Genomic DNA, 20,294 nt, shown 5'->3' with positions numbered 1-20,294 from the left:
GAAATAAGAAGACATTTATTCCTCAAGCTTGGTGAGTTAAGAAGTACATACATATCAAGAAACATGAATTTAAAAGTCTTAACATTAGAAAAATATTAACAAATTATCAAAAGCAAGTTATAGATTAAACTGCCATTTACAGTCTGTAAGTATACCTAACTATAAGTGTTGAAAGCCAGTTTCATGTCAACAAATAAACATGTCCAGTTATTTTTTTTCTGATACATGCGTGTCAGTAATCAATTCTCTTAATCTGTCAGTATTAGGATACCTGAATACATAACCATCTCAAGAATAATGTATGATGTTAATTCTAATCAAAATTTATATACCTTTTGAAAATCCAGTGTTGACAGCAGACAAATGTCCTGGAAACAATGTCTTAAAACCAAGAAAATCAATGCATGTACATGTTTCTATATATAATCCAAATCCTAAAAACTGTTACAAAAAAAGAAGAAGAAAAAAAAAAGAAAAATTGTTGGTATACCCAATTTCAATACTCTTTAACTTCAAAATGACCAGCATCAGTTAAGTCTATCTGACACATTTTTCCTTGCTTCCAGCTTTTGAACAAATAAATAAAACATAATGAATTGTTTGTGACTGTGATTTAGTCATATACATGTAAATTCAAATTTGCTGTATTGTTTCAAGTCCAATAATGTCATATTTAAAACAAAATGTCAGAAGTTACAAGTTTTCACTATATACTGAACTATCCATTGCAATGATATTTTTCTTCATCAAGAAAATTATTTCTTTAAAATGCTACAATCTGAATTTTTCAAAATCAGTTTTTAAAGTACAATGTTTGTATTTTAAAAGTATACTTTCATGATCCTTGACTTCAGATCCATCAATGTAGATTTTTGACAGAAAAGTCTAAATCTAAACCCATGAAATGATTTATGCTTCAATTTAAAATGAAACGTGTTTCCTTATTTACAATTTCAGAGAATACAATATCAGCTGCAACAAGCATATGCTTGAAGTTCATCTGATCATAAATATTAAAAACAATTTGGGTATCTTCTTACTTAGCTTAAACTTACAGCTTCATGATGTGTCTCTGGAAAATGTGATGGGTCTCTGGGTCTCTTAAAACTAAAATGCCTGTCTTTCAGTATTGTTTAAATTTTGTACTGAATGGCTCCTCTATTTGTAACAAACACTGACTCATAATAGCTACAAGTGACAGTCGCCTTCTCTTATCATTCCACAATCATTCTAAAGATTTCATCTCTAGGTCAAAATACTTTGTACACATCCAGTACAATGAATGTGATGATACATGTGACAGGAAATGAAAGTTTTTTTTTCTTTTTTAATACATATCAACAGGACACATTCATGTTTTGTATTTATTTTGGCATTCATTATAATACACTTTTTCACAAACAAAAACATATAACGAAGGTTGCTAGGATATGGGAAAGTTGAATATGGATTTGCATGGTATTTTAATATACCAGACTGAACAGTCCAGAACTGAGGAGCAGCAGAAAGGCTGTTAGAACTGAACTGATTGGTACATATTTTCTACATTTAATAAATAGTTCACATTTAAAAAGTAGCAACCTAAGGGCAAATGAAACTTGCAACTAACCCTTTCATGATACCAATCTCCTGACAAATACTGGCTTCACAATTACAGCTGGTCTTATGCTATATTTATCTGCAATAAGCCAAGGGAGGCATCAATCAAGCTTGATTCAAAGCCAGGGGATGGGCTTATTACAGGGTATTGAGCCAAGGGGACCATCAGTCAAGCTTGATTCAAAGCTAGGGGATGGGCTTATTACAGGGTATTAAGCCAAGGAGGGCATCAGTCAAGCTTGATTCAAAGCCAGGGGATGGGCTTATTACAGGGTATTAAGCCAAGGGGGGGCATCAGTCAAGCTTGATTCAAAGTCCTGGGGTGGGCTTATTACAGAGTATTAAGCCAAGGGGGGCATCAGTCAAGCTTGATTCAAAGTCCTGGGGTGGGCTTATTACAAAGTATTAAGCCAAGGAGGGCATCAGTCAAGCTTGATTCAAAGTCCTGGGGTGGGCTTATTAAAGGGTATTAAGCCAAGGGGGGCATCAGTCAAGCTTGATTCAAAGTCAAGGGTTGGGCTTATTACAGAGTATTAAGCCATGGAGGGCATCAGTCAAGCTTGATTCAAAGCCAGGGGATGGGATTATTACAGAGTATTAAGCCAAGGGGGGCATCAGTCAAGCTTGATTCAAAGTCCTGGGGTGGGCTTATTACAGGGTATTAAGCCAAGGGGACCATCAGTCAAGCTTGATTCAAAGTCAAGGGTTGGGCTTATTACAGAGTATTAAGCCAAGGGGACCATCAGTCAAGCTTGATTCAAAGTCAAGGGTTGGGCTTATTACAGAGTATTAAGCCAAGGGGGGCATCAGTCAAGCTTGATTCAAAGTCCTGGGGTGGGCTTATTACAGGGTATTAAGCCAAGGGGACCATCAGTCAAGCTTGATTCAAAGTCAAGGGTTGGGCCTATTACAGAGTATTAAGCCAAGGGGGGCATCAGTCAAGCTTGATTCAAAGTCCTGGGGTGAGCTTATTACAGGGTAAAAAGCCAAGGCATAACATCAGACAAGCCTGATTCAAAGTCCTGGGGTGGGCTCATTACAGGACAATGAGCAAGCATTTGATTACTAATTTATTTCATAGCAATATACATAGATAGACTTATTACCAGACACTGGCTTATTACTGGATAAACACATTACATATATGTAGTGTTTATTTTCACTGCTCAGAGCATTGTTATTTTCTTCACATCTATAACTTTAACTTTTGACTGAAGATATAATGCTAAGTAATGGTAAGGTGTCACATTTTTAATCCCTTAAACAACGCTTGCTGGTATAATATAACACAAACATACATGTAAATGTTTCTATTACACTTTCTAGACCTGATCTACAGATATTTGAAAGACTAGACATGTGACAGACTCATAAGAGGAATTCAGATCAGAAAAAAAAACAAATACAGACCTTAATACTTAAAATGTTTCATATATATCAAATCAGCTGACAGCTGCTGTGTGCTGACTTTTTAGAAATACCACATTCAATATGCTGGAAACATTAATGATATTATGATGTTAATTTGCTCACACTATTGATAACACTACAGAACCTGTTCCCTGTAAAATACTGTGACAACAGGAAGTTCATTTCCAGAAATTACTCAACTCTCTTCCTGTTACCTAGACGGATCAAAGCCATGATTTGTAATTTGTAAGACAATATAATATTATATTTTTCACTTCACACTTTTTAGAACAGCCATTCATTTCTTCCATCAGCTGTAAATGGGTCATATTTGGACACAGGGGATCCTTTTATTCTTCAGACCTGATGCGCTTCATACGACACATCTGGGAAGAGGTCATCTTTTCTTTCCACCAGGTAACTATGTCAGAAAAAGACAGGGATAAAACAATTAGGTATATAAACAGATGTAACAAAAAAATTCTAGTATTAGTTTTAAGCACCAATATCAATCTGAACTAAAACCTGTTCCATAGACTTACTTTTCCATGACACTTGTTCATATATAAAACTGAAATAATGGGCAAATGAGTATCCCCCACCTACCCACACTCCAAACTGATGACCAGCAAAGTTTAATAAGATTAGAACAAGATTGAAATCATTCTAAACAATTCTGATGTCGCACATGTTGAATTAGAGAAGTTTAAAATAGGTGTTGCTTAGGAAAACTATAATTGCATAATCATGTTCAACATTGGCCATCCTGACTGTCATGTCAAAGTTTTGACTACACAAAAAAAGAAAGAGAAAAAAACACCCAAAACTTGACCATCTTTCCTTAATATCCTTACAACTTTCAGTTCGATGGCACTCATCAAAATAGGAGTCATGGCAGCAATATTGGATTTCGAACTAGCCCAAAAATTAACAATCAATGGTCTGGACCATTTCGGTATCATTTTTGGCAAGTTTGAGGAGAATCCCACAGGTGAAGCTTGAGAAGTTTAAAATGTGAAAAGTTTATACATGGCAGATGGCTAATGACTGTTCGTGGACAACACAAGGGACACAATGATGGATAAAACACAATGACTATATGTCATCCTCACTCTTTGGGTCTGATGACCTAAAACTCCTGTAATCAGCCATACTGTTAAATAAAATTTAAGATCTGTTTACGACCAAAATCTAATCAGGAGTAGAACTAAAGAGTAAGTATATACCACAGTACCTGAAGAGGCCCGCAGATACAAACAAGTTTCCATTATGTACAGACGCATAGATTTACACATTTAGCAAGGCCCAACAGGATTAGTGCAAGTAATTATTATATCACCATTAGAGCAGTACTTACTCCATGAAATATTCCAGTAAAGTCTGTAAGGCCTTCAATTTCTGCTCTTCCATATCCATACTCAGGATCAGTTCTGGCAGTTTGACTAAAACAAACATCATATATGTACTATAAAGAGACATTCCATTTTCCATCTCAATACTTGGCAGATAACTTTGTTTCAGATTTTCATCTTTGTTCAAAGTTGTGAGCTCTTATACTGATGAAAGACTGCTGAAGATTCAAAAAGAGATTGAAGCAACTAAATATGAGAAGATGGTGACCCCTTACTCTTACCCTTACCAAAGAGTCAAAGTAGATGATGACCCTTACACTAACCAGAGTTACAGGAGATGGGGAACCCTTGTACTTACCAAAGCGTCATCAGAGATGATGACCTTTACTCTTACCAAAAGGTCGGCGATGATGACCTTTACTCTTACCAAAAGGTCGGCGATGATGACCTTTACTCTTACCAAAAGGTCTGAGTAGAAGACCTTTACTCTTACCAAAGCATAGTAAGATATGATAACATTTACAGGATAGTCGCAGGAGATGAGGACTCTTTAATATTATACTTTCAAAAAGAGTTCGAGGAGATGACCCTTACATTTACCAAAGAGTTCGAGGAGATGATGACCCTTACATTTACCAAAGAGTTTGAGGAGATGATGACCCTTACATTTACCAAAGAGTTCGAGGAGATGATGACCCTTACATTTACCAAAGAGTTCGAGGAGATGATGACCCTTACATTTACCAAAGAGTTTGAGGAGATGATGACCCTTACATTTACCAAAGAGTTTGAGGAGATGATGACCCTTACATTTACCAAAGAGTTGACCCTTACATTTACCAAAGAGTTTGAGGAGATGATGACCCTTACATTTACCAAAGAGTTCAAGGAGATGATGACCCTTACATTTACCAAAGAGTTCGAGGAGATGATGACCCTTACATTTACCAAAGAGTTCGAGGAGATGTCCCTTACATTTACCAAAGAGTTTGAGGAGATGATGACCCTTACATTTACCAAAGAGTTCAAGGAGATAATGACCCTTACATTTACCAAAGAGTTTGAGGAGATGATGACCCTTACATTTACCAAAGAGTTCGAGGAGATGATGACCCTTACATTTACCAAAGAGTTTGAGGAGATGATCACCCTTACACTTACCAAAGAGTTTGAGGAGATAATGACCCTTACATTTACCAAAGAGTTTGAGGAGATGATGACCCTTACATTTACCAAAGAGTTCAAGGAGATAATGACCCTTACATTTACCAAAGAGTTTGAGGAGATGACCCTTACATTTACCAAAGAGTTTGAGGAGATGATGACCCTTACATTTACCAAAGAGTTCAAGGAGATAATGACCCTTACATTTACCAAAGAGTTCAAGGAGATAATGACCCTTACATTTACCAAAGAGTTCAAGGAGATGATGACCCTTACATTTACCAAAGAGTTCAAGGAGATAATGACCCTTACATTTACCAAAGAGTTCAAGGAGATGATGACCCTTACATTTACCAAAGAGTTCAAGGAGATAATGACCCTTACATTTACCAAAGAGTTCAAGGAGATAATGACCCTTACATTTACCAAAGAGTTCAAGGAGATAATGACCCTTACATTTACCAAAGAGTTCAAGGAGATGATGACCCTTACATTTACCAAAGAGTTCAAGGAGATAATGACCCTTACATTTACCAAAGAGTTCAAGGAGATAATGACCCTTACATTTACCAAAGAGTTCAAGGAGATAATGACCCTTACATTTACCAAAGAGTTCAAGGAGATAATGACCCTTACATTTACCAAAGAGTTCAAGGAGATGATGACCCTTACATTTACCAAAGAGTTCAAGGAGATGATGACCCTTACATTTACCAAAGAGTTCAAGGAGATAATGACCCTTACATTTACCAAAGAGTTCAAGGAGATAATGACCCTTACATTTACCAAAGAGTTTGAGGAGATGATGACCCTTACACTTACCAAAGTGTTTGAGGACATGATGACCCTTACATTTACCAAAGAGTTTGAGGAGATGATGACCCTTACATTTACCAAAGAGTTCGAGGAGATGATGACCCTTACATTTACCAAAGAGTTTGAGGAGATGATGACCCTTACATTTACCAAAGAGTTCAAGGAGATAATGACCCTTACATTTACCAAAGAGTTTGAGGAGATGATTTACCAAAGAGTTTGACCCTTACATTTACCAAAGAGTTTGAGGACCCTTATGATGACCCTTACATTTACCAAAGAGTTCAAGGAGATAATGACCCTTACATTTACCAAAGAGTTTGAGGAGATGACCCTTACATTTACCAAAGAGTTTGAGGAGATGATGACCCTTACATTTACCAAAGAGTTTGAGGAGATGATGACCCTTACATTTACCAAAGAGTTTGAGGAGATGATGACCCTTACATTTACCAAAGAGTTTGAGGAGATGATGACCCTTACATTTACCAAAGAGTTTGAGGAGATGATGACCCTTACATTTACCAAAGAGTTTGAGGAGATGATGACCCTTACATTTACCAAAGAGTTTGAGGAGATGATGACCCTTACATTTACCAAAGAGTTTGAGGAGATGATGACCCTTACATTTACCAAAGAGTTTGAGGAGATGATGACCCTTACATTTACCAAAGAGTTCGAGGAGATGATGACCCTTACATTTACCAAAGAGTTTGAGGAGATGATGACCCTTACATTTACCAAAGAGTTTGAGGAGATGATGACCCTTACATTTACCAAAGAGTTTGAGGAGATGATGACCCTTACATTTACCAAAGTGTTTGAGGAGATGATGACCCTTACATTTACCAAAGAGTTTGAGGAGATGATGACCCTTACATTTACCAAAGAGTTTGAGGATATGATGACCCTTACATTTACCAAAGAGTTCGAGGAGATGATGACCCTTACATTTACCAAAGAGTTTGAGGAGATGATGACCCTTACATTTACCAAAGAGTTTGAGGAGATGATGACCCTTACATTTACCAAAGTGTTTGAGGAGATGATGACCCTTACATTTACCAAAGAGTTTGAGGAGATGATGACCCTTACATTTACCAAAGAGTTTGAGGAGATGATGACCCTTACATTTACCAAAGAGTTTGAGGAGATGATTACCCTTACATTTACCAAAGAGTTTGAGGAGATGATGACCCTTACATTTACCAAAGAGTTTGAGGAGATGATGACCCTTACATTTACCAAAGAGTTTGAGGAGATAATGACCCTTACACTTACCAAAGTGTTTGAGGAGAAAATGACCCTTACACTTACCAAAGAGGCGGAGTAGATGGTGTGCCCCATACACCAGTGAGGGGTAAGGTGGAATCTTGGTTCTTTCTTTATCAGGAAGGAGTTTCCAGGCCAGCACATTTTCAACAATATTTTCACGTCCAGTTTGCTGAACACTGTCCCCACTACTGTCCACACTTCCTTGTCCAGATGCCTGATTAGAAATAACACTTGGGATGAGGAGGGGTGGTGGAGGGTCTGCACGGCGAGACACAACACCAGAACCTCCCCCCTCAACACCTTCATAACCACACTCAGCCTTTACAGCAGCTGAGTTCAAATTTTCACTGTATTTTCTCCGTCTAGATTCGCGTCGTTTATTTGGAGTAACTTCCCCTCGTCTTTCAATATCCAATTCATCTGTTGATGGAGTTGCCTCCTGTGAAAATGTCTGATATTTCTTAGCAGAGTCCTGCGCTGCTTGTCGTGTGAGTCTACGTGGAGTTACCTCTTCTGATTTTGGAGCAACATCGAACTCAATTTTTTCACGCTTAAACACTTTTGGCGAGAGTTTTGGAATTTTGGGTGAGGAATCTCCCGTACCTGGGGTAGTTGATACTGTTCCTTGTAACTGTTTTGTCTTAGATAACGGGGTCTTTATCAGTGGTGACTGCAAGCTGAAGTAAACATCAAAACACACATACAGTTATATGTACAAATAAAACACAAAATATATTTCATGTGGATAAACAATCTTTGCAGGATAAAGGAATAATTTCAAGAAAACGTGTTTTAGTTTCCCAAAAGGTCTGAGATCCATGCAGAAACAGTGTATGTATCTCAAATACAGATACATCTTATTCCTTTGATGTAATATGAAAATCTGTTCTCTGAGAACATGAGGTCCAACAAAATACATGTTTTAATCAGCATACATGTATTTATGAAATCTAACACACAAATCAGTCTTCCTCGTACATCTAACTGAAGAATGTCAACTGATTGATTTTCCTGGTGATTCCTGAATCTTTATGAGCGTGAAAATGATCTTCTTGATATTTCGTTTCTCCTGGTTCTGTATGATTATGGCTGTGACAATTCATCAGAACAAATAAATAACATACTTTCTAACCAATTGTATTTAGATAACAATGTCAAGATTAATATTTACATTCCAAAATTTATTCACTTCTGACCTAAAAGTAAAAAAAAAAGAAGAATGAATCAATAATAGTACATTTTCTTTGACATCACGACCCCAGTGGGTTAATGTGACTGTAATATCAATTCTTCTAATGTAAAATGATACATAAATTCTGTATGTACAGCGAGTCAAAAAGGCTAGGAAAGGGGTTAGGTAAAATATAACCAAGAGAAAGAACCATGGACATACAAGTAAAATATTTTCAATTATATAACATATACATGAGTCATTGCTACCTGTTCGTTTTTGACTCTGTGTTAGGTTTGAACTTGTTCTGAAGCAGCTTTCTGTACTGGTCTCTCTCTGAGGCATACAACAGGACCAGTGGTAGTGTGTGATCGAAGCAGATCCTCAGGCCATCCACCAATTCTTTACAAAGTGGGATACTGGGGAAGACAACAACCCATTCAAATTTCTTTGTTATAAATACATGCATATGTCATAACTATATTAACTATATTTTTCAGGTTATAAGCCATACTAGAATATAAGCCGCAGAGTGGATTTTTAACCAAATATTAGTTGCACCAGAATATAACCTGCACCTTTTCTTACAAAGTTGTAACTGTTACGTTAACCAAAGTTTATTGATATAACAGACAACAGAAGGCAATTTATCAAGAATGCCAGTGAAACATTTAATAAAGTTTGCAAGTGTACACAGATAATCCTTTATTTTATTGATGTATTTAAAAAAACCTAAGATAGCAAATATTGAACTCCTTAGGCTTGAGTGCCTTCACAGACTGTCTATGCACAGGCATAGGGCCTGACATTACTTACGATTTACTCACGAGGAAAAAAGGTGCAGCTTACAATTCATAACATACAGTGCACTAATGGAACATTGTTTTGAAAACATTAAAAAGCTACATATACAAAGAAAAACTAGTCATAATTGAAAAAGAGATAATGCTTGTAAGGAATACATATACTTTCACTTATATGATAAATGAACTCCAATCGAAGAAAACACATAGGGTTGTAGTTCATTTAGCAATGTTCCAACTGAAAAAGACTACAGTTCACACATCCTTCAATTTCGAATATCCATGGTAGTCTTTAAAGAACAAAAAACAAATAAAAATGACAAAGTTGTACCTGAAAAATGAACTTACTTTCTGTCAAAAGGTATGTTTGATGTGCTCCCAGTTATCTTTCCTTTCTCTGGTGTGCCACATAGAAGATTGATACAGAATGTCTTCACAAAACCTTCTAGGATATTTACAATATTTGTTTCTGCAGGGAGTTGAACCAACTGTGACATAATTAAAGAAATCTTTGTAATTGGTTTAAAACAAATTTTCATAAAATATACATTTCTTTTCTAAAAACTTTATACTAAGAAGTGAATTTCCGAACGGTTATTCCATGATGAATAAAGGGGTTATATAAATTATTAGTAATGTGTACAAAGCAAGTGTAAAAACCAGCGTCAGTATTGTCACATATCAAATAATTATGTGTACAAACCAGTGTCAGTATTGTCACATGTGATAGTTATGTGTACAAACCAGCGCCAGTATTGTCACATATCAGATAATTCTGTGTACAAACCAGCGCCAGTATTGTCACATATCAGATAATTATGTGTACAAACCAGCGTCAGTATTGTCACATATCAGATAATTCTGTGTACAAACCAGCACCAGTATTGTCACATATCAGATAATTCTGTGTACAAACCAGTGTCAGTATTGTCACATATCAGATAATTATGTGTACAAACCAGTGTCAGTATTGCCAGTATTGTTACATATCAGATAATTATGTGTACAAACCAGTGTCAGTATTGTCACATATCAGATAATTATGTGTACAAACCAGTGTCAGTATTGTCACATATCAGATAATTATGTGTACAAATCAGTGTCAGTATTGTCACATATCAGATAATTATGTGTACAAATCAGTGTCAGTATTGTCACATATCAGATAATTCTGTGTACAAACCAGCGCCAGTATTGTCACATGAGATAATTATGTGTACAAACCAGCGCCAGTATTGTCACATATCAGATAATTATGTGTACAAATCAGTGTCAGTATTGTCACATTTCACTTTATCATTTGCACATACCAGACATTCTTTGTTGATAGCTATATAATCTCCTTCCAAAACTTCCTTCAACACTTCAGGGATGTCCAGTTCCACTGTCTGCTTCTTCTTAAAGAAAGTCAAATGTTACCTATTGGCTATTCACTTCAACTCTAACCTACTTCACAGCATTTGGTTCCAGTGGTCACTGGACTTAACAACAATTGATAGAAAAATGTTCAGAATTTCTTGTCAACTTGATGCTTACAATACAATGATCAAAACTGACCTCTCTTTAAACAGGGTTCATCTTTCCTCTACAAGTTAACCAATGACTACATCATCATTACTTGCCTTATTTTATAATAATTGTACTAATGGTGATAAGAAATATTTCTTGTCAGTAACACGTTATTAGCTTATGTTATTCCTTAAAAGTAGAGCACATTTTGTGGGCTTATCTGTAGGTGATTCTGGAATTTTGTTTAAGAAACTTTAACAAATGCCATTTTTCTTAGAATTATCATTCCATCAATTCAATACCTGATTCAAAAACCATAATTTTAACATATCTCCTATATATATTTTTTCATGTTACTGCAGCATATTAAAGCAACATATTGTGGATTCGGTATAAACTACAAATCATCACCTTCTTGTCCTCAGATTTTCCACTGCCTCGACTACTGATCTCACTGCCATCCACACTCTGAAGAGAAACATTGAAACAGATACCGAGGATAATAGAAATGCTAAAAACATCTCATATATATCATTGTGTTTTTTAAAAACTATTAAGCTAACTTTAACATACAGTTTGTATTCCAAATTATTTTTTTCTGAATGAGAAATATAAGGTTTTTTAACGAATTTAGAACAGAAAGATTGGACTAATCAATTCAGACTCAGTCTACTGGCTTCAGCATTTATTAGAAAAGCAACCTTTGTCATTCATATGCTAGACATCAAATGTAATTGAAACTTATTGAGGATTTTCAAATAATTAATTCATAGAATAGAATATGACAAAAGGGGCAACATTACAGTCAAGCTAATTGATATCTGTAAAAGAAAATGGAAACTAATGTGACATGCTAAATGCTGAATGTGAATTGCTTTATCTTTAAGTCACTTAAAGACTTCTTAAATTCCAAGATTTCATCAGAAAATATCTCTGAATGTTTGAGTACTAAATGTTGAGTTGGCATATGTTGTCATATCACCTACATATCATGTTAAAAGTTGTTTATTTTTTTGGGGATATTCCATATAATTGAATACTTACTACATACTCTTAATGCTTTATGCAAAATATGTTATGATAAATGCTTTATGAAAATGCATAATGTGATATGCTTCATTTGAAATGCTTAACATAGAGTACTTTTTATGAAATAGGTACTTGTATTTTGAGATAATGAATGCTCTACAGCTGCTTTAGGCCTACAGGCAACCATGTGTGTTTTATAATTCTACTCAACTTTGATGATCCCCCCCATTACATTACTTCAAGATCAAAACCTTTTGCATTTCCCATTCAGCATTTGACACAATTTGCAAAATGCATGTAGCATGTCATACCAGCTTTCCATAAAGAACATACTGAAGGGACCAGAAGTAAACAGGTCACATACACTGTTTACTTACATCAATATCTACATCACCATTAGTTGATCTGTCCCTCATCCTACTGTCTTCTTCATCTGTATCATCATCCTCTGTGTCAACTTCAGTGTCGTCATCGTCATCATCGTCGTCATCATCATCGTCGTCTTCTTCATCATCACAATCATCATTGTCATCACTGAAATCACTGCTGTAGTCCATTAGAGGTGGCTTACCTTTAAATGCTTCTTTTAAGATCTGGTCTATTCTATGATTTCTTGCTCTGTTGATGCGACTATGAATAGGACAAACCAATTTATATTGTAAGTTTGACATTTTGTACCATGTTAACACTTAAATTTTTCATGTTGTAAAATGTAAACACCTATGTACACATATGTGTGCCAACAAATGAACTTTTTGATTTAGATGTCATACCACACTTTTTACACTTTATTAAAAATAGACTTTTACTGTTAGTTTTCTCATGAATGAAGGAGACAATGTATATATGTATTATATGTACTATGTATATATTGTGCAACAATGTACAGATCAAAATATCACAAAATTATTCACATGCTTTAGCTATGGAAATCTGCATATACATGTAAACTCACTATCGTTTTGTTATCTCAGCCAACTTTTTCATCAAAGCTCTGTTGGCCTCATCATTTTTCAGAATGTGGTTTTCAACCACAACACGGTCCCAGCTGTGAAAACAACAAGTACAGATAACATGTGTGAGATCAAACATATAATGTTTATCAACATTGTGGTAAAAATTGTTTACAATATGTTTATAATATGTGTTAAGTCTCCAGTTCATATGATTCTCATACATGTTAAATATTCACTTTTAAGCAGCTTAATTAAGTAAATTTGGCAAACCCAAGTGTTAAAATTTGGTCAGAGACTTGAATTTTTTTTCCATTTTTTTCTTTTCATTTAAAAAAGACGATCATGATATACTCTTTGAAACTGAGTTATTTAAGTCACATAGCTAACAGAGTTCAGTTATGAAGGACTTTTAAAAAGGAAATCTCCATTTTTCCAATGTTGACCCCTGGACCAGTTTGAATGTTACACATGTAAAATGAAATTATGAGTAACAACATATGTGGTTTAATGATATTAATTAATATAAAGATATATTTGTGTACTAACTTGAATACAGTATTATATACCACAGGAATTTTTTTGCAGCTTTACTGCGGCAATTTGGTGAATTTACATTTAGATAGCCACATAAGAAATTTCTAAATTTTAACACTGTTAATTCTACAGAAGTTTTCATCTTTTGCCATTTTGTTTGGATTTTTGATCATTTGCGCTATGGAAAACAGAATATTGACTGACTGCCTGTAGCTTGGCAATGATAAGACCAAATGATGGCTACAGGCAAACTAAATATAATCTGGGACAGCATTTATTGTCATCAGGTTGACATGGATGAGAGACTTCAGTGAGCTCAATTTAGACTAAATAATGCTTTCTGTGTACCTGGTACTTTATAAAAAGTCTCAAAATCTCTGAATTATGGCAAATCACTAATATAGGATAGCCATCTAGTTTCTTTAGTTTCTTGGCCAAAACTGCCAAATATTGTTTCCACAAAAATTTCCTGTTGTAAAGTGAACAGTACACTTAAATTTTCAACAAAGTAATCAACAAGAAATCTTTAAAATTAAAAGAAATCCATGAATATGAAATTCAATATTTTTGAAATACACTGAAGTAATATTTACCTATTATTCCAACCTTGAAAGTGAATGTGATAAGCTGGTTTTTTCCCTCCATTCTTAGCATCTTTGACAAATGTTTGATCTAGTATCTGAAACAAATATTTTTACTTATGAAATTTACTCACCTCAAAGGAGTTACCTCCCTTCCATCATGATCATTCTCAAATCCAGGTATAAAGCTCCAATTGACTGAATTTTGATTTTTTCATTTAAAATGATTCAGTTGGCAGTCTTTATTGAAGTTTCAAACAAATCAATACCTTTTCAAATGAGTATTTCAGAAAAGTTGTAAATTTGGGGATGTTTTTTTTTTTTGCAGAACCCTTCCTAATCACTAAATAGCGATACAAAAGAAAGAGACAGAAAATCTATAACCAACCAAAAAGGGCATTTTTTCTCTTTTCATTTAGCTAGAACACATAATACTACCTAGACAGTTATACAACAATTAGACACTGGAATACATGAACAATCACGTTTAAATACATCATAAGAGATGAATCTTTATGCAATATGTTGCCATATTTGTCTGCAAAGCATTGCACAAGTGTAAACAGGTTATGATATAATCAGGACCATTTTTAAATCAATATTGTTTGATGATAAGATAAACATAGATTTTTTTAAAAATTAAATATTGCATTTTGGTTTTGTACTGGGTTGCAGTGTGTAGATATAATTTTGTCCTTTTGTATAATTTTCATAAAACAGCACCTTACAAAATCCTAGCTTGTCTGGAATATCCTTTTAAAGTTGTAGCCAAGAGACACTGTACTGTATACTGAGGAAATCAATGCGTTTCAATAATAAAACTGTGACATTTGTTGGGTCTTCTATTAATAATACCAGTTACAAGGTGTTTACCACTTCAGTTAAACACAGTTAAAATCCTTCATGTCTCCTGATAAGGGTACGATAAAGCTATGGATGATTTTGTATACACATTACATATTTTCTCCCTGTTGTTGTTGGAATCAACCATAGCTTTTTTGTCCGGATTCGAAATGGGGGGGGGGGTTGTTTGGTTATACACAAATAATCCCCTACTGACATAAATAACAAAATTTTGTCTATAAGTATGCAATTAGGCATATGTATGGCATGACCATATGCAAATTCAACTGTAAAAACAATAAAAATCAAAACATAAAAACAATGATGCAGACCTTCGCGTCGTATAAAACTCTGGCTTTTGTTGGATCAGGTTCGAAACAGAGGACGCATTCTCCTATGCTGTATTGGAATTTTATGCCTCTTGTTGACATAGTAGAAAGACCCGCGAGGATCCTACCCGATGCATTAAGTTATCACAACTATGCCAGTGTAGTGATTATTATATGGACAAAGCATTTGTTGATGTTTTCAGTTCGCCTTCCCGCGCCGGAAGTTCAAAGAACCGGAAGTTAAAGTAGAAATTATTATCAGAAAAAACGATTATATTTGCAAATCCGGATTACGAAATTCGGAAAACTTTTTTTGTCAAAATACAAACAAAAAATCTCCAAAACAGAGAAAAAAAATCCTTTTTTCTTATATAAAATACTATCTACGGTTTCAATCCATGTGTCAATCTACTGGTTGACTTGTTTTTGTTTTCATCCGATTTAAAATGATATTACGTGATTTAATATGATACATTATGGACGAGTCTCTATATCAGTACATATAACACATTAGGCTAAATTTATTGACGAGCCTATTAAAACAGGTCAAAAAGCCCCTTATCGTTCATTTTCATCTTCAGATATATTGACAACATCTTGTTATCAAATGAAGAGATTAATCAACCATGTGCATACGCTGGTACAGTGTATATACCAACCAGAATTTGGAAATCAAGGCCGATGTGAAACACTCTGCTACATCAGCCGCTTATCTCAGTCTACGACAGACTCTTCTGCATCTGCGGCCTATATTGATTTTTTCTTTCAATGAAATTAACATGGACAGTTTTTCACCAAGCTGTATGATAAGTGAGATGATTTCAATTTACCTATTGTGAATTTTACATTTCTGCATAGCAACAGACCTGAATCCCTTATATTAACCAATATGGTTTTTCGCATGTCGCAGTTGATTCAATATTCAAGGGCATGTTAATATTATCAAAATTTTCGTGCTTGAAATTGTCAACTGATGGACAAACTTGTAACACAGGGTTTCAAAAGATGCAGGTTGATGAAAATAATGGGAAAGTTTTATTGTTGTCATAGTAATCTTGTTGAGAAATATTCTATTTATTTGTGCGATATGGAGCTGTTTATTTGTGCGATATGGAGTACATGACATTACGCGAAGAATTTGCTATCTCGTTAGTTTACCTTGTTGTTTTAGATTATCACTTTACATGTAGGGCCAACTTTTGTTTTATTCCCTTTTCAAATTAGATAATGAACACGAGGTATCTCGTGAACACAAGCCATCATCTCGGTGTGAGATCCAGTTTATGATATCTGTATGAAATGTAATCAGTTGGGCACATGGTAATTATTATTTAGTAGCAAGGATGTGCACACAAATTAGCATCCTGTGGCATGCATACGTATTACAGGATTAAACAATGTGTAAGAACATAAAATATCAAGGCATCTTTTGAAAAAGTGTCCAAACGCAAATATCATTCAGACAAAACTGACCTATCTGGTTTCTAAAAATAACAACCTAAATATGGACTACAACATATGTAATTGGTCATCTGTGTAATTAGAGCAATCATTCCTCTGATTACCAACACCAAGATCATCAGTGTAATTGGAGCAATCACACTCTGATTACCAACACCAAGATCATCAGTGTAATTAGAGCAATCATTCCTCTGATTACCAACACCAAAATCATCAGTGATCAACATAAATATGGTGTTATTGTTGTTTTCTTGTGATTTGTCTGGGTGTAAAGGAATAGCTGATCCATTTTGGGTAATATCTAACTTTAAAATCAGTGCGAAAGAGGGGGAAGGCGTTGCCACCTTTCTCTTTGGTGTTTGTTAGTGGGTGTAGGACTACAGTGTCCCCTAACGCGACTACAATATACAGGTGAGGATGAAAGCACACTAATGTGATGACTTTGATCATTTCAAGGTAGTGAAGACGTTTAACTTCTCTTTCTATACTTCAAAACGAACAGACAAGAAATGATAAGAATGTATAAACATTTATTGCAAAAATACAGCTATTATCAGTAATATGTCATGATAAACAAATAATGTAATTTCTGTTAAAGTACAACGGAGACCTGCACCACTGTTTTCACACACACACCACTGGTATGCTAATTTACATAATTGTCTCTCTTCTTTTGGAAAGGAGACACAATAAAATTATGTCACAGTAATATTGCATACATCCTTAAGGTGGTGTATATATACCATTGTAATGTAGAATACATCCTTAAGGTGGTGTATATATACCATTGTAATGTAGGATACATCCTTATGATGGTTTTTATCAAAATAATGAAGCATACATCCAAAAAGTGGTCTACATCACTAATGTAGCATACATTCTTAAGGCTATTTATATAACATTAATGATGTGTACATCCTTAAATTGGTATATATCACTGTAATATAGCTTATATCCTTAAAATGGCCTATATCACTATAATATTGCATACATCCTTAAAGTGGTGTATCTATATCACTATAATATTGCATACATCCTTAAAGTGGTGTGTATCACTGTAAAGTAACATACATTCTTCTTGTTACATCACAGTAATCTAGCAGCATACATCCTTAAGATTGTCAATACAAATGTAATGTAGCATACATCTTTAAGGTGATCATTATACGCCCCCACCCCCTCCACCCCCAATGATGTTAGAGGAGTATACTGGAATCAGCTTGTCTGTCTGTCCGTCTCTATGTTGAAAAAAGGTTGTCTGGACCAATCTCCTAAACTACCAGATCGATTTCAATTACACTACACAAGAATGTTGGGGACCATGTGTAGATGTACATGCAACTTTTTTTTCCAACAAAATATTGGTTGCCATGGTAACCAGTCAATATATCTATTCAAATTACAGTGTCAGTACTACAAAACTGTATTTTACAAATGACAGTGAGCAAGGGTTGTTAGTTAGCCATTGGCTTACAGTTCTAATTATCCCTGCTGTAACATACCCTTAAGTTTGTCAGATCACTGTAATCACTGTTATGTAGTATACATCTCTAAAACATCATAGGTATTCATTTGACATAAGTCAAGAGAAGAAAAAAACGGAATACTTGTGAGGGTTTCTTGTTGGTTTACTCAATTAACAAAACCCTCAAACTGATTACAGCAAATCATTGGACAACATCAGAAAGGCACAGAGTACAATGAACATCATTTGGAGCAATATTACTTCATATCACATTTCTTTTTTCCTCAACTGAGATTATATCAGGACTGACTCTCTCTCTCTCTCTCTCTCTCTCTCTCTCTCTCTCTCTCTCTCTCTCTCTCTCTCTCTCTCTCTCTCTATGTATTTATATAATTTTTACATAACTTGTATAATAAATCACAGGATTCCAACAATATATCAATATCACATAGACCTAGCGGTGGTTGAAGATGTGTCTATAATGTTATCATATGGACCTAGCAGTGGTTGAAAATGTGTCTATACTGATATCATATGGACCTAGCAGTGGTTGAAAATGTGTCTATACTGATACCATATGGACCTAGCAGTGGTTGAAAATGTGTCTATACTGATACCATATGGACCTAGCAGTGGTTGAAAATGTGTCTATATACTGATATCATATGGACCTAGCAGTGGTTGAAGATGTGTCTATAATGATATCATATGATAAGATGTGTTTGTATACATAATCACACAAACATACAATAGACTTTGTATATAAAAATTATCTATGTTAATGACTGTTTGATTTGTACATGAGACAGGACTTGAGAAGGAATGTATCAATGATTATCACTCTTAAGTGATGAAGACAGAAAAATCAGAACCTAAATGTGAAATCAGATTCATAACGATGGTATATAAACCAAATTTTACATACTTTTCTACATATCTATTACAATACCTGTTATACCATACACAGAAACTCATAATTCATACCTCTAGTTCACATGTACCTGGACACTCAATAATTGACAATAACAATTGATGAATTATGTAATGACATTGCATAACAGTTTGACTATTGAAGGCCAAGCAAAATATCTCCTCATGGAGATTTTAACACCTCACCAAGGTGAGAATAACTTGCACAAGATTGTAATGAACGTTTTCTTGATATTTTGAATGTTAAATTTTTCTACTGTCTATGAATAATAACTCAATTCCTCATTTCTGAGTATGTTTTCCAATAAACATATTAAGGTTCCCATCTTAGCCATGAGTAGAAGGAGTAAAATTATCTCACACAGAATTTGAGCCCAGAAGTCTGACTATAAATTCTCTATTAATTTATTAATTTCTTTATTAAAAGGGTGGTAAATATCCATTTCTTGGACTAAGCATGGACACATCAATGGTCATCTGACCACAAAGTGTGGACACACCAGCGATCATCTGACCACAAAATGTGGACACACCAGTGGTCATCAGACTACAAAGTGTGGACACGCCAGTGGTCATCAGCCCACAAAGTGTGGACACGCCAGTGGTCATCAGGCTACAAAGTGTGGACACGCCAGTGGTCATCAGGCTACAAAGTGTGGACACGCCAGTGGTCATCAGGCTACAAAGTGTGGACACACCAGCGATCATCTGACCACAAAATGTGGACACACCAGCGGTCATCTGACCACAAAATGTGGACACACCAGTGGTCATCAGACTACAAAGTGTGGACACGCCAGTGGTCATCTGACCACAAAGTGTGGACACACCAGCGGTCATCAGGCTACAATGTGTGGACACGCCAGTGGTCATCAGGCTACAAAGTGTGGACACACAGCAGCCATCAGACTACAACTACAAAATGTGGACATACCAGCAGTCTTCAACTCAAAAAATTATATAATTTACACGCCAGTGGTCATCAGCTCACAAAACCAGGTCAGGAGTTATCAGCTTACAAAACCAGGTCAAAGGTCATCAGCTCAAAAAGCAGGTCAGGGTTCATC

The 20,294-nt window shown here is 35.1% G+C and overlaps 1 protein-coding gene across 2 annotated transcripts; it reads right to left on the bottom strand.

Moving 5' to 3' along the window:
• LOC132550177 (male-specific lethal 3 homolog) lies at positions 1-15,565 on the bottom strand. 2 transcript variants are annotated; one of them, XM_060214208.1, is made up of 11 exons: positions 15,375-15,565; positions 14,212-14,297; positions 13,084-13,176; positions 12,506-12,758; positions 11,511-11,567; positions 10,901-10,987; positions 9,939-10,078; positions 9,057-9,206; positions 7,659-8,293; positions 4,367-4,451; positions 1-3,430 (listed from the first exon to the last, which is right to left on the bottom strand). In XM_060214208.1, exons 1-11 carry the CDS (start codon positions 15,471-15,473, stop codon positions 3,367-3,369), a joined length of 1,749 nt encoding a protein of 582 aa, XP_060070191.1. In that variant the 5' UTR covers positions 15,474-15,565; the 3' UTR covers positions 1-3,366. The 2 variants fall into 2 exon arrangements, with proteins under 2 accessions (XP_060070191.1, XP_060070192.1); XM_060214209.1 differs by having other exon boundaries at positions 10,901-10,984.
• Between the last annotated feature and the right edge of the window lie 4,729 nt (positions 15,566-20,294).

This window comes from Ylistrum balloti, unplaced genomic scaffold (genome assembly GCF_031769215.1).
Source record: "Ylistrum balloti isolate Yb309-2 unplaced genomic scaffold, AGI_CSIRO_Ybal_v1 Utg370110, whole genome shotgun sequence".
NCBI lineage: Eukaryota > Metazoa > Mollusca > Bivalvia > Pectinida > Pectinidae > Ylistrum > Ylistrum balloti.
The sequence above is the reverse complement of the archived record's forward strand: the minus strand, read 5'-3'. Positions and strand labels throughout refer to the sequence as shown.

Excerpts from the sequence above, each read along its gene's own strand:
- LOC132550177 (XM_060214208.1), bottom strand. The coding sequence starts at position 15,473 with ATGTCAACAAGAGGCATAAAATTCCAATACAGCATAGGAGAATGCGTC. Across the intron at positions 11,568-12,505 it reads ATGGTGATGTAGATATTGAT|AGTGTGGATGGCAGTGAGAT; the intron begins GTAAGTAAACAG and ends GTTTCTCTTCAG. Across the intron at positions 10,988-11,510 it reads GAAAATCTGAGGACAAGAAG|AAGAAGCAGACAGTGGAACT; the intron begins GTGATGATTTGT and ends ACTTTCTTTAAG.